Here is a 22,751-nt window from a genome sequence, read left to right on the forward strand (position 1 = left end):
TGATTTTTGGCTGAATCTTACAAAGTTGCCATGGGGACAAATGTTGGAAAAGCCTCTCTTTGTGACTGGAGAGCTCAGGGTTGTGATCAGCAGACTGTAGGGAGTGTCTTGAATGTCACCGGGTGTGTAACCACAGCTGCTTCCTTTTAAGTACTTAAAAAAAGGCTAAAAGTCCTAGAGCATATATTATTTTGACCATACAAATGCCCATTTTTTGTTGTGCATATCACCAAATGTTCTCTCACAAAGTCTGTGGTAATATTTTATTCCTCTTGTCAGCTGATCCCCTTTTTATCGGGCCTGGCTGAAAAGGTCCAGGGAACAGGCAGATAGAATTAAACAACAGAAGTTTTTTTTTTTGGAGTTTTTGCCTGAGAATTGAGGCTCAAGGTAATATTTTCAATCAGTCCCATGTGTCAGGTAAGCCTAGCTTGTCTTGTTCAGGGTTTTCAGGCTCTTTAAATAAAAGAATGGCTGTGTGAACACCTAAAATTTGCATAGAAGTTAGCTGTACTAAGTGAGGCTGGCCCCTACTCTGGCCCAACAGTATGAGTACAGAGCCACAAGGTTTTTTTTTTTTTTTAATAGCCATAATAGCAAAGTCTGTGTATTGGTTTCAGGGATTTATGTCTTGGACAAACTCATGAATTTAAATCAGTGCAAAATCCTACCCATTTTGTTACAATATCTATATAAAAGGAACTGAGCTGTATGAGATTTAATTGTGTTCCAGTTGTGTAAGAAAATGCTAAAAAAATAACTGCTCTCTGTGTGGACAGTTAAGTTTGAAAGAGAATTAATACAGTATTAATACATTTGTCTGTCTGTTAGTAATACACTATAAATGTTTACGTTATTGCAGCATTGTTGCCCTTTCAGAAGAAGCTCTGAGCAGTGCATTGCACCTGTGGTCTCTTAAATTATCCTGTGAGATAATTATCCATGCAGAGAGATTTTTGCATGTGTTTTGTTACCCTATATCTGCCTTATACAATCAATAAGCTTTCTGGGAAGTTTTGTAGAATACACAGAATTCAGTTTTAAGTATTTTATGTATTTGTTTTTTGATCATTTTGTAATACTGAAGTTCTTATTTCAGCAAAATTGCTTCCTTGAAACATCCAAAATGACAGCCTTTTTTTAAGGTTGAGACAAAATGACAAGGTTTCTGTTTTGAGGGACCTGCCCTGAAAGAAAGCAGTCAAGTCCATGTTGGAACACGAGTGGCAGCTGGGGTGTTCACTTTTGAAAGTTTTATACCTGAGACTTTAGAAATTCCTTTTGAACTTTCTCTGTTGTCTGGTGGAAATGTTCCTACCACAGAGAAAATGCTTTAAGAAGGGGCTGGGCAAATGCTTAGAAAGGTGTTTGAGGAGGATGGAAAGACTGGTGAAAGCCTGAGCTTTCACGTCACTGGGGTTCTCCAGGCTTGAGGAATTTGGGATTATCTGCCTCCAGAGAGCCCAGCAGGTTTTAAACCTCTTTCAGGATCCCAACTATATATTTACAGATTATTTTTATGAGCATTAGGTGACATTTAGCTCCTACTGCCAGACCTAGACTTCATCTCCACAGGAATATTTCACAACAAAATTTCAAAAGACCTACTGCTACCTAAGCTGTGGCTTCACAGCACTGCCCTGTGCTCTTGCAAACATTTGTTGTTAAGCTGGATTTCAAGAGATTTGTTTAACATAGATATTTATTGATCAGGGAAAAAAAAAAAATTAGTACCAAGCTGCTTTTAGAAGAATGAAAAGAAGCCTAAACAAAGCTCTTTACACTGTCCTAAGCTGCACTGCAGCTATTGATCTTCCTCTTCAGCCTGTGCTTGCTGCCCAGCCCTGCTTTCTGCTGCTCATCTGCAAGGTGTTTCTATTAACAAATTACTTGTTGAAATGGTTGAATGTAATTAAATAAAATAAAGGCCTTGTTAGTGAAGGAATAAAGAGATCCTTAATCGTGGAGTGAATGTTTCCGAGTGTATCAGCACATTTAATTCAGTTTTTATTGCAGTGCTGTTTTCTTCTCACCCTTACCCTCAGGATGGGTGAAGTTGTGGTGTGCATGGATAGATTCTTACCTTCCAACCCAAACCATTTTGTGAATCTGTGATGCCTCCTAATGTTAATTGCAAAAAGTCATCCATCTTGTGGATCTGTAGAGCTTTGTTTATCTTTTCATGAGCATCTCTCAGTACTTCCATTAGATGTTGTTTCAGAGAATATTTAGGTTGGCTCAGTGCTTTGTATTCTGCTCTGGTTAATGTCACTTAACCTTGCATCTGGTCACTGACAAAACAATTCAGCAAGAACCTAAACACTCGAGATAACAAAAACATTGTTTCTTTATTTCCCTCTTCAGCCAACAGGTCAGCGTAACCTTCTGGATAAACAGAATCACAGAGTGCTTTGCGTTGGCAGGCACTTTAGAGCACATCTAGTTCCACTCTCCTGCCACTGGAACAGGGACACCTTCCACTGGAACAGGGTGTTCAAGCACCCTGGTTTTGAACACTTTGGGGATGGCACAGCCACAGAGCAGCTGTGGCAGAGTTCCTCTGGGCTGGGCAGAGCAGAGACTTCTGTTGGAGACTTATTTATAGAACATGGTTAAGGGCGCTCATGAATCCGTGTTCTTGGGGGGCCTGAAGCTGAAGGAGTGATGGAAAATATAATTTGGAGGATTTGCAAACTATTTGCAGAGGCTGGCTGTGGTTGTCCTTCAGCTGCAAAGGCTTTTTAGAGTACCTGTGTGGGCACCTCTAAAACTCTGAGAACTTCTGCCCTCTTTACACAGGTGATGTTAATGTGGGTATTAATATGGCTAAATAACAGCAAAGGGTTATCAGCCAGAGTAATTCTGTCCAGCCAAGCAAGGCAATTTTAAGAAGTTGAGCTGAAAAATACATTTGGAAGATGAAAGGAGACTAACATGGTTCTTTGTCTATGCTGGGTGGGACCTTCTGCAAGAGGCATTGCACTGAACACTGGACAGCACCTGAAGCAGCATAAAGATAATAATATCAATATACCAATAATAATATTGTCAATATAGCAACAACTGTTGATTAACAAATTCTGGTATTTACTTCTGAGGCCTTGATTACAAGCACAAGGGTAGATCTGAGTGAATTCCTGTTGTCCTCTGGGCTCCTGGTTTTCTGATTTTTGTGTTCATTGTTTGGATCAGTGCATGTGGAACAAGGTCTCCCACACCATGACATTGTGGGGAGAGGGACACTTCTGTTCCTGCAGAGCTGACAGCCAGGCATGCTAACATTGGGCAGGCACCTGTGTGGGGATTTGGGAGCCCACTTTTGGGGTTTTTTATCATGTGCTATTGCCATAGAAACACTTGGTATTAAAAAAAATAAGGACAAGTCAACAAAGGTGACAGAAATCAGCTCTGGTGTTGGGCTACAAATCCATCTTGAGCTGGCATTGAACTCCCTGGGAACTAAAAGGGAGTTTCCTTTTAGAAGCAAAGAAGAAACTCCATTTGCTGCTTTAAAATTGACTTTGCTGGGAAAAATATTTCACCCAGGGAATTGGAGATAGGGGCAGATTTATTTAAGCGTATCTGCAGTCCCAGGTTGCAGGTAGAACCCTCCAGCAGCTGGTTCCTTGTGCTCAGCCAGCACAGGTGCAAATGATGCTTAGAGCTTCTGTTCTTCTGCCTGTATAAGAAACTTTGAAGTGGGTTTCCCCTGGATGAGATTTTCTTGCCAGGTATGAGGACTAAATAATATTTTAAACTGGAATAATGAATCTGTGACTGAATGGGGCCAGTAGAGAAAGATTGGCACAGGACATTTTTCTTATCTTTTGTTTTAGACAAAACATCATAACCAGTCTTGATGTTGACAGAGTTTTTGGCTCACTGACACATTTATCCAGTGTGTTCACCCTGCACATATTTTTGATAAGGATAATGTCCTTTGCGGTTGTTTATTTATAATTATGAAAATACAAATAAAAACAAAACAAAATTTAAGCAAAATATAAATAATATAAACAATTATTTATAATTTGTATTGCAGGAGGAGTCTCAGTTTGGTGTCCTGTTCTGCCATAATACACAGCCCCACATCCAAGAGTCTGGATTTTATACCTACTGAGCATCCCTTACTAAGTAGCAATTAATTAGTCCTGAGAGTGCCCCAGACAGGCAATTTGTAGTGACTCCCTAACAGCAGAGGGGGAAAGAGAATTGTTGCTGATAAGACATGCTGCAGATGAGTACCAGGGCAAAGGATGGAAACTGCAACTTCTGCTTGTTACTGTTAGCATCGCTGTCACAAGTAGCATATCACTGAACCAGAATACACTGGATAATTAACCCCTTTTTTTTTTTTTTTTTTTCTTTTGGCACAGCTAGGCGAGGGCCTTGCTGTCAAAGCCCCGTCTCCACGCTGAGATGCCCCCTGTTGTCGTGTGCTTGCAGGGAGCTGGACTCTGCCATGCTGCGGCGGCTGGAGAAGAGGATCCTGGTGGACCTGCCGAGCGAGGAGGCACGGCGGGTGATGATCCAGCACTGGCTGCCCCCTCTGAGCAACAGCGGCGGCGTGAAGCTCAGGGCGGAGCTGGACTACAGCCTGCTGAGCCAGGTGGGCACGGCTGGGACAGCACCTGGCACTGCAGATACGCGGCGGCGTGCAGCCACTGCCACACACGGAGCTGGGCACCACCTCAGCTCACCCGGGAACCGGCCAGAGGGGCGCTGGTGGGATGAGGGGCTGGGCACGGCACACACAGACACACACAGACACAGACAGACGGACACACACACAGACACAGACAGACGGACACACACACAGACACACACAGACACACACACACACAGACAGACACACACACACACACACACACACACACACACACAGATACACACTGACACACACAGACACACACACACAAGTGGAAATCGCCGGCTTCACAGGGCTCTGCCTGCAACACGGTGTGTGCTGGCCATCTCTGCTGCGCCAGCTTTTCAGCCTTACATACAGGGAGACATCCAGCAACAGCAGATTTTATCACTGCTCTCACCAAGCTGGGGGCACTTCCAGTTCATCAGGGTAATGAACAGTTAATTGTGAAGGGAGGGTTTGTCACAGCTCCACTGCTGTGGCAGAAAAGAGCATTTGGTAGCGACGAGATTCCTTCGTGTAGCCCTTTGTCACATCCTGGATTCTTTGGAAACAGAATTCTAGAATGGTTTGGGCTGTAAGGGACTTCAAAAATAATCTTGTTCCAACTTCCAGCAGTAAGCAGGAGCACCTTCAATTAGCCGAGGTTACTCAAGGTCCCAGCCTTTAAATATTTTATTTTACCCAGCTGAGATTCTTACATCTGTTTACAAAGACAATACTGCTCATTTCTGGGCCCATAAGGAAATACATTTATTTTAATAACTGGAAAGCTGAGGATGCACTCAAAAAGGTGGGGTTTATTTCACCTATAGAAAACTGGCATTTAGTAAGAAAAGGCCCAGTATTTTTCTTGGTCCTAGGAGATATTGTAGGCATTTAAATGATAACAAGCTACATAATTTTGAGGGGACAGTACAAAAAAAAAAGTGTGTTTCTGTGTGTATATAAATTTGTATTTCAGACAGCAGTAAACTTCACAAATATTTATATAAATACATGCACAATATATATGCCTGCAAATTCCATTTATGTCTGATTCGTGAACTGTAATGTATCATTCTGATCCCCTCACAGGAAACAAATGGATACTCTGGCTCAGACATAAAACTCGTGTGCAAGGAGGCAGCCATGAGACCAGTGAGGAAAATTTTCGATGCTCTTGAAAATCATCAGCCAGGTACCTCAGCTTTGAGCAGAGAATCTGGCCTGTGAAATGCTGATTTCCTGCTGTAACTCTTGGAATGAACATTGTAACTCCAGCAGGTGGAGCTCTGATATCTGCCTAAGTATTAAAATCCACACTTCCAAACCCTGTTAAATTTCTAAAAATCAGGGCTTCTTTTAAAGCTGTCATTATCTGTGCTCTCAGCATAAATGTAATTTTTAATTTATCTCACTACATTTAGTCTGTTGTTTTCCTACATTAAGTGTTGGACTAGGCATGGATATAAAAAAGTGTATTTTGGTAATAGTAGCAGGATTTATTCAATTCTCTTGTCTTTAGGTAACAGTAACTTGCCCATGATCCAGCTGGACACAATCACAACCGCGGATTTCCTGGATGTGATCACCCACACCAAGCCATCAGCAAAGAATCTGAGCCAGAAGTACACGGCCTGGCAGAGGGAATTTGAGTCTGTCTGACAGGAAAAATCAAAAACCTCCAAGCCATTTGCCATCCAAAGTGGCCTCCAAAGGGTCAAATGGTGATGGGGAAGGGTTGTTTCAAGGAACAAAATGCAGTGACAAGTGTCAGAGGGAAATCTTTACTTTCAAAATGCAGGGGGTGGGTGAAGGGGTGGTGGTTATTCTTTATTCAAAAAAGTTCTTGGAGTTAGTGTGATGGCACCATCCTATGCAACAAAGCCTGCAGCCTTAATTTTATGTATAAAGACTTAAAAGACTGATTGATTGATTGATTGATTGATTCTCAGTCTTTACTCAAGACAGATTTTGGGTAGAACTGGAGCAAAGTTTAAAAGCAGATAGACAATTAGTGTAATTCTCCATTTCTGACACTCTGTAGAACATCACAGTCAGTGTAGCTTTCCCAGCAGAGACCTGCACCCTTCTTAATGAAGCACAAAATAGGAGTTTTTCAGTGAAATTAGTGGGGCATGTAAATTTGGCTAGTTTGTCACTATTTTCAGTTGAGTTCAAAGTCTTGAAACATGTTATTGTACTGTTGGTTTGGGGTATTGCCAAAGTGAAAAAGGCAAGGAATTAGAGAAAAACTGTAGAAAATCAGAAAATTTAGGATAATTAACTAGAAACTGTATTGGTGGCTACCCAATGCTAGTTTGCAGCCAGCCATAAAGCAGAATTGCAGAACCCCAGGATGGGTCAGGTTGGAAGGGACCAGAGGGGATCACAGCTGGTGCCACCTCCCTGCTCCAGCAGGGCCATCCCAGAGCACAGGACACAGCATTGTGTCAGAGGGCTCTGGAATATCCCTGGTGAGGGAGGGAGACTCCACTCCTGTCTGGTCTCTGTTCAGGACAGAAGTTGTGCCTCCTGTGCAGGGGAATTGCTGGGCTCAGTCCCTGCCTGTGGCTCTGGTGCCATTGCTGGGCCTGGAGCAGAGCCTGGGCCCTGCTCTGTCCCTCCCTGCACACAGGGACAGACACAGGGACAGACACAGGGACAGCCAGGGCTGAGGGCCCTCTCACAGCCCTGAACAGCCCCAGCTCCCTCAGCCTGTGTGTGGAGTGATGCTCAGTCCCTTCCCAGGTGTGCCAGCCGTGTGGGGGCTGCAGTGAGCTGCGCAGCGCCGTGCCAAACGTCCCCCACGCTGGATTGTCCTGCTCACACACGTGGCCAGGTGAGCAGCCAGCACTGCCACGTGTCCTGCACTCTTCCCATTAGAAATTCCAACATTTTTTTCATTTTTTGTCATTTTTTCAGGGTCCAGGTCCTATCACTGCCCTCTCTCACCCTCCTTCTTGCTCATTAATACACTTCCCCTCCATGCAGTTCTCAATTTTCCTTGGGCTGGTGTGTGTCTGCATTCCAAGCACCAGGGTTGTGCAAACTTTCCAGCACATTCCAGGACCTCTGAGGCACTGTCAGTCCCTTTTATTCCTGCATCAGTCACACATAATTGGAAGTCTCCAAGGGAAATACCTTCACAGGATTTTGCTGGTACATCTCCCACGTCCTGCACCTGACTGTGACCCCAGGCCACAGACCTCCCTCACATCCATCCTTCCAAGCAGAAACCAACAGGTTCAGAATGGCTGGCACAAAACCCAGACGTGTGAATTTATGCAAAACTGAAGCTGGCAGTACAAGGGCCCACAGACACTATCTAAAGATGGCTTCTGTTCCTCAGAGGTCTCTTCTCCCAGGCAAAAAGTGTCATGATGAGAGGAAACAACCTCAAGTTACACCAGGGAAGGTTCAGGTTGGATAGTTGGAATTATTTCTTCCTGGAAAAGATTGTCCAGGCCTGGCACAGCTGCCCAGGGCAGTGGTGCATCCCTGGAGGGATTTAAAAGCTCTGTGGATGTGGCACCTGAGGACATGGGTCACTGCTGGCCTTGGCAGTGCTGGGGAATGGTTGGACTCAGTGATCTTAGATAACTTTTCCAGCCTAAATGATTCTGTGATTTATTCTTGTGTTTCTACTGCAAAATCTTCTCCATCCACCCATTCCATTCCTGGCATAGTCTAAATCTGAATGTAGTAACCACCCACCAAGGGAGGCTGCAGAGAGACGCTGTCACATGTGAGGAATTCATTCATCACCATGGTTTTGTTTAACAAGAACGAGCATGGCTCATTAACACTAAACTGTATTTTCAATAAGGTTAATACTCCAGTAATGCATAATTACAATCTAATAATTTAACACACAGGAGCACTGTAAAACAACTGTAAAGGACTTTGATTATTACAGTTTGCAAATGGACCAGAAAAGCCATTTACCATCATTACAAAGTTGGTTCATATTGGGGGATGTAGTGCATAGGAAAAGCATTGCACGCTACAGAATTAAATTTCATTTTACAGCTCTGCTAACCAACTGTAAAAACTGGAATCTGTCCCCATGGCTTGTGAAGGATTTTTTCCATAACATATAAAAGAAACAAAAAAATCCCCAACAAAAGTGAAGTTTTGCAACTGTAGCATTAATAGGACCCCGCTGGAGCCTAATTTTAAAAAGTCACAGTCTCTAAGGCATTTAATACCAGAGTTTTGTTTCTGTATCATTCTTTTTAATAACAGGATCTAATTAAAACATCCGTAAAATGCTGACAGTTTTTAATTTTATGTAAAATCTGAAAAGCAAATAACAGGATCTGCTCTAATGAAAGACAGCCACGGTAGTTATTATTAAGCAATGGTGATATTTTCATTTAAGAGTCACTTCTAAACAAGCATAATCTCTACCTTTAAGTCAGAGCAGAGCAGAACCATCAGTGAAATCACTACAGGCCATTGAGGCTGTAAGGCTCTGTCTGAGCTTTATCTACTCGAGTGTTTTCAGTGCATGTTTTCAGTTTAGCTTATTCTGCAGAAAGTGACACTTTCCTGACAGTGCCTTTCATCAGGTATTCTTTGAAAAGTGGAAATAAGGAAACACTGTCCTGTGTGTGTGCCTGTGCTGGGCCCACATGGATCCCCTGCCTCTCACAGCCCAGAGTGGTGTCTGATGGATGCCACGCATGCACTGATCTTGGGACCTTAATTTTTGAAGCAAGAATGAAGGAAATGGTGTGAAACAGATGTTTCTTCAAGCTACCTGTTCCCTTTCTCACAACATCTGCTTCAGGATATGTTCCACTGCCTCTGGGAAATTCTCACAGGTTAAGTAGGGACCTGGGTTGATTTTGTCTTCATCTGCTGGACGGTATTTACCTGTAACAGATTAACACAAAGTCGCTTTACCAAAATCCTTTTTCCCCCCCTGAAAATTACAGCCTTGTCATAGCAGTAGCAACCAGGAAAATGCCCATCTAGGCAAAAAACATCCCACAAGGCTTCGCTAAACAAGTGCTGAGCCCTCCTGGAGATTCCTCCAGGGGCAGCTCTGGATCAAAACTAGTGTTAATTGCACTGGTTCACTCTGCTGTACTGGGAAATGTCCATGTTGTAGGTTCTTAAAATAATAATAATCATAGAATCCCAGAATGGTTTGGGTTGCAAGAGACCTTAAACCTCATCCAGTCCCACCCCCTGCCATGGGCAGGGACACCTTCCACCACCTCAGGGTGCTCAAGCCCCATTCAGCCTGACCTGGGGCACTTCCAGGGATCCAGGGGCAGCCACAGCTTCTCTGGGCACCCTGGGCCAGGGCCTCACCACCCTCATAGGGAACAATTTCTTACTAAAATCTCTAACCTAAATTCATGTCTTTCATTTTGAACCCAATACTCCCTGTTCTATCACTACAGTTCCTGATGAAGAGCACCTCTCTGAAGAAAAGCAGGATTACTTCCCTTCATTTTCAACATATCACACTGTGTGGCATGAGCAGCTGCCACCTCAAAGAGACCTTTCCCAGCCCGTGGGTCCATCAACAACACCAACAATACCTGTCAATCCCTCCATGTTCCACTTCCATACAAAGCAAAATTACATTTGTAATTGCTGAGCAATGGCACCAGAGCTCCTGCACAATCAGAGGTTACACTGCTGTGGCTGATTTTGGCAATCTAAGGTGTGACAATAACAGCTCCCTGTTCTGTGATTACTGCTCTGGATTTTTGAGCCAGAGCAAAAATTCACACCTACAAGAGCAGCTGTCCCTATCCATGACTTTGCTTACCCTGCCATCACCGGGGGTCTGTGCTGTGCTCTAGCCCTGGCATCACAATGTTCTGCTTGACAGGCTGCCTCTGCCCCACCCCAGCAGGGATGTGGAAGGTGGGGGCTGGCCCCAGGGTTCAGAGTCCCTTCACTTCTGGGCACAGGGTGACATCACTGAAGGCACCACTGCCTCTTGCAATGACCAATCCATCGAGTGCTTACCTGTCCTTACCAAAATGCCACGCATGCCTGCCTGCTGGGCACCACCAACATCATCCCTGCAGTCCTGGGACACAGCAGGAGAGCAGTGGGTTAGTGGGCACAGACACTTCCATAACCTTCCCTCCTTTGCACATCACTTAAAAGCAGTGACACAGAGTTAGATCTTTCAGCTACCCCATTGGTCACACTGTCACAGGAGTGGTTTTCTGTGTGCTCTCTGCCTGATCAAACAGTGACTGAAGTAAGAGAGAAAACCCCATGGATTACACACTAAATCCTGTGAACTTTCATGGAATTGTTTAGGTTGGAAAGCCCCTCTAAGACCATTGAGGCCAACCATTCCCCCAGCACTGTGCAGGCCACCACTGACCCATGTCCCACACACCCACACAGCTTTTAAACCCCTCCAGGGATGGGGACTCCACCAATGCCCTGGGCAGCCCTGTGCCAGTGCTCAAAGTCCTATTACATGAAGCATTTTTCTCTAATATCCCATCTAAACTTCCCCTGGCCCAGCCTGAGGCTGCTCCCTCTCCTTCCTGTCCCTGTTCCCTGGGAGCACAGCCCGACCCCCCCGGCTGTCCCCTCCTGTCAGGAGCTGTGCAGAGCCACAAGGGCCCCCCTGAGCCTCCTTTGCTCCAGGCTCAGCCCCTGCCCAGCTCCCTCAGCCTCTCCTGGGTCCTTCCCAGCTCCATTTTCTCTCTAGAAATGACAGTTCCATGCTCTGGAGCCCCTCTCTGAGGCCCTGCCTGCCCCAGATGGCAGCACTGCAGGCGGGGCAGTGGGGAGGGTTTGTGCCCACGTACATCTCCGATCATGACGGCCTCCTCGGGGGCACAGTCAGTGCCCCGCAGAGCCTCCAGGAAGAAGGTCTTCTCTGGCTTCCCCACCACGGTGGCTTTGGTGTCTGTTGCATACTCCAGCCCTGTCACAAAAGGTCCAGGTCCCAGACACAGGCCATCCTTCTTCTTGAAATACCTGGCTTTATGGATCGCTATGAGAGGCGCCCCATCCAAAATCAACCTAAAGAATGAATGAATGAAGAAGAGAGGACAAAAATTATATTAAAGGAACTGTATTTACAACTGAAGGCCTCAAGAGGCTTTCGCACAATCCCAGAATGGTTTGGGTTGGAAGAGACTTTAAAGTTGATCTCATCCCACCCCCTGCCATGGGCAGGGACACCTTCCACTGTCCCAGGCTGCTCCAAGCCCCATCCAGCCTGGCCTTGGACACTTCCAGGGATCCAGGGGCAGCCACAGCTGCTCTGGGCACCCTGGGCCAGGGCCTGCCCACCCTCATAGGGAACAATTTCTTATAAGTACAGGATGAATAATTTGACCTTTATATTTTAGCACTGAAGGAATTACAGTAAGAAGTTACATTAAAAAAACCTCAAAGCCATTTGAGGCATTCACATCCCTCTGAATTTCCCTGTTAACCCTGGGAGTTTTAGCAGGCTCAATTCCACAGAACCTGCAACTCATCTTTCGCTCTCACATTTCTGTTTTGTGCCCAGCAGATTTTCCTTACAGCAGACACTGCATCCCCCTGTCCTGCAGCAAAGGGAAGCTGTGTAAGTGCTGCACTACAGGAAAGCTCCTGGTGCACCAAGCACAGCAATATTATTGCAGTCCTCCCCTCCCAAGTTTCAGTGCAACAAGCACTGAACTGCCTTCTGGACTGCCAAACATTTTCCTTTTGATTTTACACTTTGTCCAGGTAATGCAGGTTATTCCGATCTTTATCACAACAGTGTAAAACACTGGCTGTACTCTCAGGGCAGAAAGGAGGATTCATTTTCCCCTCAACCCCTGATTTTCAAAACAAAACAAAACAAAACAAAATAAAACAAAACAACCTTTAAGAAAACAAAGCCTTGCTTTGCCCCTGTTGTAGGAGGCTGGCTGAGGTGAGCTGGATTCTCCTTGGAGGATGTCTGCAGAGCAGTCTGGAAGCTCTGAGCAGGGCGTAAATGATATTTCATTTCACTTAATTATCACAAAACACTCCTATTGAATCAATGTATTCCAAAGCAAGCTGAACAAGAAGAGAGCTGGGTTGTGTTTCTGTGAGCAGCCAGACATGGTTCATGATGGGAGGATGCCTCTAGGACACAGAAAAATTTAATTTGACAGCATCACCACAACCACTATGTTCAGCACTTTGCAGGAGAGATGTCACCTGAGAGAATTCTTTCAAACATGGCATCAAAATCCCATTTATAAAGGAAGAGAAATTTAGTCTCAGTCATTTCAAGTGGTGCCTGGAGAACGGCCAGACTCTGTGTATCTCATTTTGGGACTCGTGTTGGGTTAGATTTACCTAAGTTAATGTTGGGTGTCAATGGAATAGTTGCCTACCACATAATTAGTCAGCCTGGGCTCCTCACAGTTGGTGCAGAGGAAAAGGCACTCCTAGGGCACAGTTCAACTGTCCTATTTTAAGCACTATTAGGTAAAAAAATGCCCTGAAGTGCCTCTCTTATCCCTCCAGAGCCCAGATCACCAGCACAGACACAGGAACCTGTGCTTAGATATCTGCATTTAATCAGATTCACCTCAGAGTTCTGCAATCCCGATGCAATTCCATTTTCAATGTAAATCCCAAGTGACTTAATTATCTGAGCAGTAAAGGGGAAGGAATAGGGCAAGGCTTGACAAGAAGAGAATGTGCCAGTGCCCAGTGTTTCCATCAGGCCACAGAACTGACACCAGCAAAAGTTTATCCCCCATAGAGAATGGGGGGAAACACCCAGAACAAATCAGTGAGGTGTTACAGGCCAGACAGAGCCCATCCTGGCTTTTTTAAAGTGTCTTGGTCTTCAGCCCGAAGCAAACAATGGATATTATTCAACAATTAATATATTTAGGACAGAAATACAAATCAATGAAATGATGTAAGCACTGGGATACTCAACAGGTTAAGCTCCTGCAGTTGTGAAATTAAGAGTTCACTCATGACCCAAAGTAAAATTCCAAAATCAATGCCTTTGGAAAGGCTCACTAACGAGGCAGACAGGGTCAGTTTGGGTCAACATCTGTTGATGTAACACAGAACTGGCAGCAGATGAGGACAGCATTGGCCCCCCACTCCAAGAATCCTCCCTAAGACACTGGTGGGCAGTACCTGATACTCCCTCTTTTACTTTTATGGTTATAAAGACTGGTTAAGGGGTTTAGTATGAGGGTTTTCACCAGATTTCAAGGTGCAGAACTGTGGTAGCCCCCATCCAGTGAGCAAAGATGGGGAAGGGCTCATCCCATACATCACCAGGGCTACGCTCAGCTACAGGCTCACATCCAGTGTCTGAAAGCTGAAGGCTTTTCAAGTCAAAATACAGAGTGTGGAGTCAAGTCAGAACCAGTGAGAAGGACACATGGCTCTGCACTCATGGGTGGTCACAGATGGAGTGTATCTGACTTACCCCTCAGCCTAGAGGCAAAAAGAGCATTAAAAATAAAACTCTCAAGATCAGCTCCATAGCCCACCTGCCCCAACAGGTTGTGCTGGCCACTCCTGAACAGAAGATCCTTCAGAAGATACTGCTGGATATCCTGCATTAGGCAGGTAAGGAATAATCTGCCCTAAACACTGGGTTCCTTCCTTACAGCACACAGACTCTGAAGGCTGGGCTTTGAATACAGAATGTGCCTCTCCTCTTGGAGAAGAGGAAACAGCCTCAGGCTGTGTCAGGGCAGGTACAGGTTGGACATGAGGAGGAATTTCCCCATGGAAAGGCTGGCCAGGTATTGGAAGGAGATTCCCAGGGAGGTGTTGGAGTCCCCATCCCTGGAGGTGTCCAAGGAAGGCCTGGACATGGCACTCAGTGCTCTGGGCTGGTGACACAGTGGGGATTGGTCACAGGTTGGACTCAGTGGGATGGGGGTCTTTTCCAACCCAAATAATTCTGTGAATGCTTCCCCACATCCCTAGTTTTGTGTATTGATTAATTGCTAACTTTTCCCCTCAGTGACAGCTGTGACTGCACTTCTGCCTTATTTAGACTGAAAGGTGTAAAAATGAGGTCTGGGCTGCCTGAAGTTCCTGGTGGAGAACCCAAATCCCACAAGATTAGTGGCTCCCTCACAAGCTGCATAATGTGTGATATTCCTACCACCCTTTTCTTCCCAGAAAGAGCAGAGAGCCCAGCAGAAGACAGCTCCCCCTCCAGCCCCTGCCAGGGGCTGCCTTACCGAAAGGCTCTGTTCATCATCTCGTAGTGGAAGTGCTCAGGAGCCAGCCCCACCACCACAGCGTTGGGGTTATCCGTGCCAATCCCTAGGAAAGACAGGATTTCGTTCACACTTAGCAGCCCACAGTCAGCAAAGTGCATTTAATCACTTTAAGGCAAAACCAAGCATTTTCTGACACAGTCGTAGCACAGAGACTCCTTTTATGTCTTTTATAGATGAAGAAAGCATCTGTGGAAAAGGTGCTGCTGTATCCAGACTGTTCCATCCTCTAGGATCTGGACAGTCTTAACAGCAGCTGTGGGATGATTCTGCTACTGCTCCCACTGAAATGCAGCAGGGCACAAAAATCCCTCTTTTAATTGAACGACTGCTTGCCATCTGAGAACCCCTCTCCACATATATTTATGTGCTCTGTAAGACAGTAAAGCAGGAATTCAAGTGAATCCCATCCAGTTTTTCTATTCCTTCTAGCCACAGGAAATTCCACTGACTGTTGTTCCATGCACCAGTCTGATTCTGACAATAAAGACAGTACTGCAACACAGCCCAAAAGTTGCTACCCTAGATAAATTTGGGCTTTTCTGGAAGGTTTTTTTTCAAAGTGGATTAGTGCCCTTGGAAACAGCTCCACTGCAGTACCACCCCTGGACAGAACCAGCAGTGGAAGCAGAGCAGCACCAGCAGGAGGGTTTTACTAGTGGCATGTTATCAGCTGAGGATTTTTTCCACCTTCATCTGCCTGTGACCAACTTTAACAGAGAGATTAGCCAAAAACGGCTCAATAGCAGCCATTAACTGGAATTTAAAGCACTCTCCACTGTACTTACATGTTCCAAAAGCAGCACTGAGGATATGTGAGCCAAAGCCCTTGTGGCAAAAACAAACCAAACAACCCACTCCAGACCCCAGCAGTACAGGTGATGCACCAATGTGCCCCCATGTTACCTCTGTCTGGGCCATCTTTTACAAAATTAGCATCAGCTCCTGAAAAACTGATGGAAAGATCCCAAAACCATGGAGACTGAGCTGATTTAAATGCTGTCAGTGAAAGAGCTGCTGCCTCTGCTGTTTCTCACCCAGGAAAGCCTTCCTGGAGTACAAATATTGCTGAATATTGCTGGGGCACATTTCTCTGAATATGCTGTTAGGTAGAACAGATTACCAAGTTTCACTGCTCTCACAGAGGTTTTTTCTCCTAAACATTGACATCGCTGAAAATTTCTGACCAGACTATGGCACCAAAATTTAACAGAAAACTCCTAGATCCTGGCAAGCTTAGAACCTACTTAAATTACACAGCCAAAATATTTCAGTTTGTAAGGCAAGGGCAAGGCAAGCCATCCAAACTTCTGCTTGCCTTGACTTTAAATAAGAAATTTTGAGTATACAGTATACAGTTTTCAACTCTAAGTATGTTAAAAACATGAGTATCTTTGCTACTCTTGATGTCCAAGTGAGAACAGATCATTTTCTGCTCCCCTGATTACTGAGGGAGGTAAATGGGAGCATCTGTCAGCAAAGCAGATCTTAAGCAAGTCTTCAGGGATGACAATTTAGAGGACTCAGCCTGATGAACCTTCTGTAACCAGTGAAGGTATCCAAGTACACAGGGTGAAACCTAAATGTTGAGTATAAGATAAGCAATAATTGCCTGGAGATTTTGCATTTAATAATTATTAACAGAGAAAGAGCCTGCTGTGTGTGCCTACACACTGGTTTTTCAGCTCTTTATCAGTAAAACCTCTGCTGGAATTGCACAAACTGACACATCTTTGCTACAAAAAAAATCAGCACTGGTAGGTCCAGTAAAGCACCAATGACCTGGTGATAACTATTACTTCATATTTTACACTGGAAATGAATGGAAAGCACTGAATTTTACCAGAATTCCTGACTATCTGAAGGCCTTGGCCACCATTCCCACTGCTCTTCAAGAAGACACAACTTCAGGCTGTTTTGATGTTTGATTTAAAATGAAGAAAGGACCTTTATGACCCTGCAGCATTCCACATTTCAGGCTCCACCATGGCTGGTGGTCTGTAGACGATCGAGAGCACCACGTCTCGTTAACTGCTGTTCATTAATTAGCTGCTTCCTGAGCACCTCACCTGTGAAATCAGGCAGGGCCTTGTCGTCCACCAGGAGCAGGGGCCGCACCTGCTGCTGCTCCAGGAGGTTCCTGGCTGCTGTCAGGGAGGTGAAGATCTCGTGCTCGGCGATGTCGAAGCCCAGCCGCGTCAGCCTCTCCAGCAGGTCCCTCTTGCTCTCCTTGGTGGTGTTGGTCACAAACCGGACGGTCAGCGGGGCACTGCGCAGCCTGGGGGGGACAAAGGGACAAACTGGACACAGGCTCCTCCTGTTCCCACACCTCTGCTTCTCTCTGGGGCTAAAAACAGCCCCAAAGGCTGCAGATGTGTCAGAACCCAGGAAATTCTTCTTCTCGAACCCCTGCCCAGGGGGCTCAGAGACCTTGGCATAGAGCCCAAGCCTTTGATCTTGACCCATGGAAAAAATTACCAACCTTATATGAGGATTTACCATGAAAGTTTAGGTAGAATGATAGTGAATTCATCTCAGGGTGAAAAAAATAGATTTTTGAGGTTTTTAGAATGGGGGCTTGGGGTCCCAAGATGGAGGAATTTGGGCATGCCTTGTCCTTTTTCCTTCTTCTTCCTAACCTCCATCTTCTGGGTGATGTTGGCACTTTTAGATTGGTTTAGAGTAGAAGCTTACTGTCTAACATAGGTGATAGGTAATGGAAAGTTATTGTAAATAGTGTACATGTAGTTTTTAGTATAAAAAGATAACACCGCCCCAAGGATGGGCAGTGTGCCTCAACCCGACCTGTCAGACAGACCTTGGTGGGTCAGACAAAGAATTTTATAGATAAGAAACAGTAAACAACCTTGAGACCAAGAATAGAAGAGCTCTGTCTCCTTCTTTGACTGCCAGGCTGGGAAAAGAGACTTTCTAACACATCTTGGGGTCACTCTGACCAGCAGAGATTCTGAGACAGATGCAAAGAGCACACATAAGACTGGTGCCACACAAAAACTTGTGTGATGTGGAACAGACAGCAGAATTACACCCCCCAGACCAAGACAAGTCATCCTCCCCTCCTCTCCCTCTCTAGCACAAAGATTCCTGAGGCAAACAGTGATTGCAACTCCCTCCTCACAGCAGCAGCCAGCACATCTATGATAACTAACTTGAAAAGCCTTTTTATTCAAACTACACAATAAATAAGACAGTCCTGCTTCTTGATCAAAAGAAGCAAACAAAATAAGCTTGTTGCTGAATTAATATACTGAACTCCACTGCTGGGTGAATTTCCCAGCAGCTGTGGCTTGTTCAGGAGGCTCCAGGAGCCTGTGTTACCTTGGTAGTGGTTTTATGTCAGCTTCTGCAGCCATTTCCCCCTTTCCTTTCCTTTCCCCCCTTTACCGGAGGAGCACCGGTATCACATAAAACCACGTTATTGCCCTGTGCTGACAGTAAATGCTACCAAACAATCAAATAATTTTAAGTGACAGTTTCAACAGCATTCCTTTTAATTATTCCCCCACCATCACTTTCTCTGTTGCTATAGGAACAAACACATGCATCAGGACTGTGTGGAGAACATCAGAATAAAGTTGGAGACTTGCTTTCACCTGCCACTTCCTTCTATCTCTTGTTTTACACTGACCATTCACAGGTATGAGCTGATAAAAGAGTCCCCTGGTTGATAATAAAATAAAAATTAATATGATTTTTCCCTCTGGACCTCCATAGGGGACTGTGAATGTAGTAACCCTAAAATAGGCACCGCTCCATTTGCTCCCTATGCAAGCTGCATGCTATTCCTTCCAGCTTCTCTTCTGAGAAGGACAGGGACATGGACTGGCAGAAAAGGGAGTGGTATAATAATTTTTTTCAAACCTCTGAGCCAAAATTACACCCCCCTGGTTGTTATCTCTGCCACCTGCCTTCCATACCTGTGACAGCACATATATATTATATGGAATTTCAGGAACATTGACTCTCATTTCTCCCTGCAGCAGGAAACAGTGCAGTGAGTGAAAGGGCAATGAATGAGTACCCAGTGTTTCAGCAGTTTTTACTTCCTTGCAATTTTACATCTTAAGGACATAATAATGTCCACAGCACTACCTGTGGGAAATTCAGCTTCCTCATCCCTCTGTGAACTTTTCCTCTGAGCTACAGCTGTAGAAAACCCTTAGCAGCCCATTCAGCTCCAGCAGAGTTCAGTTCTGCTCCTATATCCTGATTAATCCTTAGTGCCCCAGAATCCTAAAGTGTCCTTCTTCATTCACCACAGTATCATCTATAACTCTGGGATTTTTCCTCACCCATTTCAAGTTGTCTTCTCCAGAAAAACACCACAAATATTCCTGGGATTGTGTGTCCTATTTCACCACTGACCTGGCTGGAATAAATCACTTTGCTGTGCCTCAGTGTCTTTAGGCACCCTTTAACCATGAGAGAAGGAGTTAATTTGACTGCCCTGTTTATTAATGTGTTGAAATTCCTACAAAAGAAAAAACAAATTACATTGCCTACCTAGCAGAAAGAAATTTTATAAACAGTAATAACTGAGAAAAGCATTGTCTGAATGAAACGAAAACACTGCAGAGGTTGCCTTGCTCCCTTGACCAAGGTTTTCTGTTATCCCACTTTATCTCAGCACAGATCTAAAAGATCTGACAGACAATCAGAGCCCTGAAGAACAGCTCAGCTGAACTGATTTTGGGGTAATTCACCAGAACTCAATTTCAGCTGTGGCTGTCTCACCTGAACCAGTGGAGACACCCTGAAGATTGGGGGTTTTATGTCAAGAAAAGGCTCAGAAAACACAGGAAGAGACACTGAGGAAAGCAGCAGGGGCTCAGGTGACACCAGTATCTCCCTCCACCCTTTGCTGAGCTCTCCTGGCATGAACACAGCACAAAGGATTCGCCCGCGTGCTCAGCCCACTCACCCACCCCTTTGTGCAAACAGCACTGACACAACCTCCCAGAGCAAACCCAGAAGAGAGGGGAAACTTGCCTTTTGAGTGCCTCCTGGGCACCGGGCACGGCTGAGTCCTCGATGTGGAGGGTGCCATTGAGATCCACCAGCACGGCCTTCAGCGCGCGCCGTGCCGCCATTGCGCCCGGGGACAGGCCGAGGCACCCTGGGACTGCTGAGGAGTTAAAAAAAACCCCACATAATTCATATGGAGGGAGGTGGTTTTCCTCACAAAGACTCAGTGGAAATCAGGTGCTGTTTGTTCTTTAAGTGCATCAAAATAAAATAATGTTGTTTGGAGGACTCAAGGGTTCCGGGGAGAGAGGGGGCCATTAGGTCTGGGGATGCTGGGCGCAAGGCCTCAGCAAGAATATTTCAGCAAGTCCTGCCGACACCAACAGTGAAAATAAAGACACAGCGCTCTAAAGCTGCATCTCTAAAGCTGCATTTTGGCTGTAAAGCTCAAAATGCTCGGCCAAAGTGGAAATTGTTGGTTTTGTTTTTTGTAAGAGTGATGCACCAACACCGCAGCCACTCTGAGGCTGCTCAGTGGTGACAGTGAGGATTTTTGCAGATTTTTAGCCAGGAAGCTGTCAGGGCTCAGGCAAATCCAGCACCTTGAAGGTCATTCCACGCTCTTGAAAAAGGGGCAGTTTTTCTGGTTCCACGTACCCAGCCCAAAATAAAAGCCAGGATTTGAAGGGTAAAGGCACCAGGGGAGGAACAGAGAGGTGATGTTTGAGTCCCCTGGCTAAAGATCTGTCTCCAGAAACAAACACTTCCCCTCATTTGGGCTGCAAGCACTGCATTTTACTCCATGAACAAGTCTGAGGAGCTGTTTATCAGAAAATGTCCAATACAGCTCCAATACAGCATGGTTTTCTCCTGTTCATTAGACAAGAACCATCTGAAAAGGCAGAGAGAGTTGGGATTATAGAAGAGAAGCTTCGGGGTGATCTGATTTTGGCTTTTCAGTACCTGAGGGACAATTTCCAAGCGATGGAGGGACAGCAGCCAGGCAATGGCTCCCACTGCCAGAGGGCAGGCACAGATTTTGGGCTCTTGGCAATTAGGAATTGCTGGCTGGGAGGGTGGGCAGGCCCTGGCCCAGGGTGCCCAGAGCAGCTGGGGCTGCCCCTGGAAGTGCCCAAGGCCAGGCTGGATGGGGCTTGGAGCAGCCTGGCACAGTGGAAGGTGCCCCTGCCCATGGCAGGGGTTGGGATGGGATGAGCTTTAAGGTCCCTTTCTATCCAAACCACTCTGAGATCTGCCAACCCTACGAGTGACACCAGTTTTGTGTTCAGCTGGTTTGGTTACATACAGCATGTAGCATGTCTGTACTTTTAAAAAAGCACACAAAGAGTCAACACCATGACTGGAACCTGCCCTAATAGATTTCTGTCAGTTTTATCTTTGCAGACAGTTTTATAAATGGTCATGTGGGCCTGGGGTCTCAGGTAGATGGTGCACACACACACAAAACAGGAAACTTTGATATTCCACAACCCTTATTCCTGCTGGTTCTCTGCAATAAGAAAATAAATAAAGATGCTTCTCTTACTGGATGTCTGTTGATACAAAAGCCAAAGTTAAATGTTAAAGACACACAGCTGAAAACAGAACTCCTAAAGAAGCTTCATCAATTTCAATGGAAATTGCTACTATCATTATTATTATTATTACTATTATTGCTACTGTTACTGTTTTTATTTTACCGTTACTATTTTATTTTTACCCTACGTTTCCATCGGTCCTGCTGTTCACAGTGCATTTATTTGGGAAATATGCAAGTTATCAGCAGAGCCAGTTTTCAGCACACCCTGATTTTAAGGAAAAAGCTCATGGACTGCCAAGGAAGTTCTATAAGGTTCCAGAACCTCAGTTCTCCTAATCACATCCCAAGGAAAACTCACCTTGTCAGGACAAAGGGACACCCCAGCCCCGGTCTCTGGGACAAGGACACGAGGAACACAAGACACAACCTAAGGGAAAGAGGGATATATTCTATAGAGATATATGTCGTTATATATGTCCCTCGGTGGGAGGATGGGGATGGCACAGGCACAACCGTCCCCCAAAACCCCCGTCTCTCGGGGATGGTACCGCCCGTTCCCGCCAGCTCACAACGGGCACACGGGCTGGCCCATTTCCTACCGGGGGAGTCCCGACCGCGGCGAGCTCTCCTTTCCCTGACACCGATGGTTCCGCCCGCCCGTTCGTGGCCGAAGGCGGCGGACGCGCCCACACAGAGGAAAGGGGGGAGCAGCGCCCCAGCACTGACCTGTTCCCGCCGCCGCCGCGCTCTGCCCGCCGTCCGCGGGGTCCTGGCAGGGCCGCGCCCGCCCAGCCCCGCGCCGGGCCCGCCCGCCGCCAGCGAGGCAAATAATAAACAGAATGTATTGATTATTGCCATAAATAAGTACCGACCTCAGCCCGCAGCGAGCCTGCCGCCGGTCGGCGTCCGGCAGCCGCGACAGGCAGCGCGGGGGACAGCCCGCAGGGCCCTGAGGGCGCGGGGCGCACCCTGACATGGGTATGGTTATAAATTATATAAATTACACCCGTTCTATCCATTTTATCCCTATTGTTATACCTGCTACAGCTTCTTTATCCTATATATGCAATATGTAACCATACCTTATGTGGATATGATCATAAATCATGTAAATTATATCCCTTATATCCTATATGGACATGTTTGTATCCGTAGCCATGCACTATGGATATCCATAAACTATTTATCAATAATATATCAATAATCTGTATATTATGGATATATTATGCCTTGTATGGATATTATACATAATAATATATTAATATACCGATATTATGGTATTTATACAGATATGTAAACGTTATATACAAAATGCTATCATATTCATATATGGATATATTCTACCCATAATATCTCCACGGTAACT

At 45.5% G+C, this 22,751-nt stretch overlaps 2 protein-coding genes across 8 annotated transcripts in view; one reads left to right on the forward strand and one right to left on the reverse strand.

Annotated features, from left to right (window-relative positions):
* Positions 1 to 6,558, forward strand: part of KATNAL2 (katanin catalytic subunit A1 like 2) — a 28,698-nt gene extending 22,140 nt beyond the window's left edge. For all 5 annotated transcript variants that reach the window (XM_071425823.1, XM_071425824.1, XM_071425827.1 and 2 more), the window contains 3 exons: positions 4,447 to 4,609; positions 5,726 to 5,828; positions 6,156 to 6,558. In XM_071425823.1, the coding sequence (XP_071281924.1) occupies positions 4,447 to 4,609; positions 5,726 to 5,828; positions 6,156 to 6,295 (406 nt within the window). In that variant the 3' untranslated portion in view covers positions 6,296 to 6,558. The remainder of the gene's footprint in view (positions 1 to 4,446; positions 4,610 to 5,725; positions 5,829 to 6,155) is intronic.
* A 1,828-nt stretch (positions 6,559 to 8,386) lies between these two features.
* On the reverse strand, positions 8,387 to 22,244 carry HDHD2 (haloacid dehalogenase like hydrolase domain containing 2). 3 transcript variants are annotated; one of them, XM_071425830.1, is made up of 8 exons: positions 22,112 to 22,244; positions 21,744 to 21,812; positions 19,870 to 20,002; positions 16,929 to 17,137; positions 14,821 to 14,905; positions 11,431 to 11,647; positions 10,625 to 10,688; positions 8,387 to 9,511 (listed from the first exon to the last, which is right to left on the reverse strand). In XM_071425830.1, the coding sequence occupies exons 3-8, from the start codon at positions 19,968 to 19,970 to the stop codon at positions 9,408 to 9,410; spliced, it is 780 nt and encodes a 259-aa protein (XP_071281931.1). In that variant the 5' UTR covers positions 19,971 to 20,002; positions 21,744 to 21,812; positions 22,112 to 22,244; the 3' UTR covers positions 8,387 to 9,407. The 3 variants fall into 3 exon arrangements, with proteins under 3 accessions (XP_071281931.1, XP_071281930.1, XP_071281932.1); XM_071425829.1 differs by having other exon boundaries at positions 19,870 to 20,005; positions 22,112 to 22,241; XM_071425831.1 differs by lacking the exon at positions 21,744 to 21,812 and having other exon boundaries at positions 19,870 to 20,005.
* Between the last annotated feature and the right edge of the window lie 507 nt (positions 22,245 to 22,751).

This window comes from Agelaius tricolor, unplaced genomic scaffold (genome assembly GCF_023055355.1).
Source record: "Agelaius tricolor isolate 1412-34295 unplaced genomic scaffold, bAgeTri1.0.p SCAF_4, whole genome shotgun sequence".
Lineage (NCBI taxonomy): Eukaryota > Metazoa > Chordata > Aves > Passeriformes > Icteridae > Agelaius > Agelaius tricolor.

Bases quoted from the DNA above. Each gene is read 5' to 3' on its own strand.
- HDHD2 (XM_071425831.1), bottom strand. From the start codon at position 19,970: ATGGCGGCACGGCGCGCGCTGAAGGCCGTGCTGGTGGATCTCAATGGC. The intron at 14,906-16,928 runs GTGAGGTGCTCA...TGTCTTTCCTAG, and splicing joins GGCCCTGCCTGATTTCACAG to GGATTGGCACGGATAACCCC. The intron at 11,648-14,820 runs GTAAGGCAGCCC...TTCATTCTTTAG, and splicing joins ATGATGAACAGAGCCTTTCG to GTTGATTTTGGATGGGGCGC.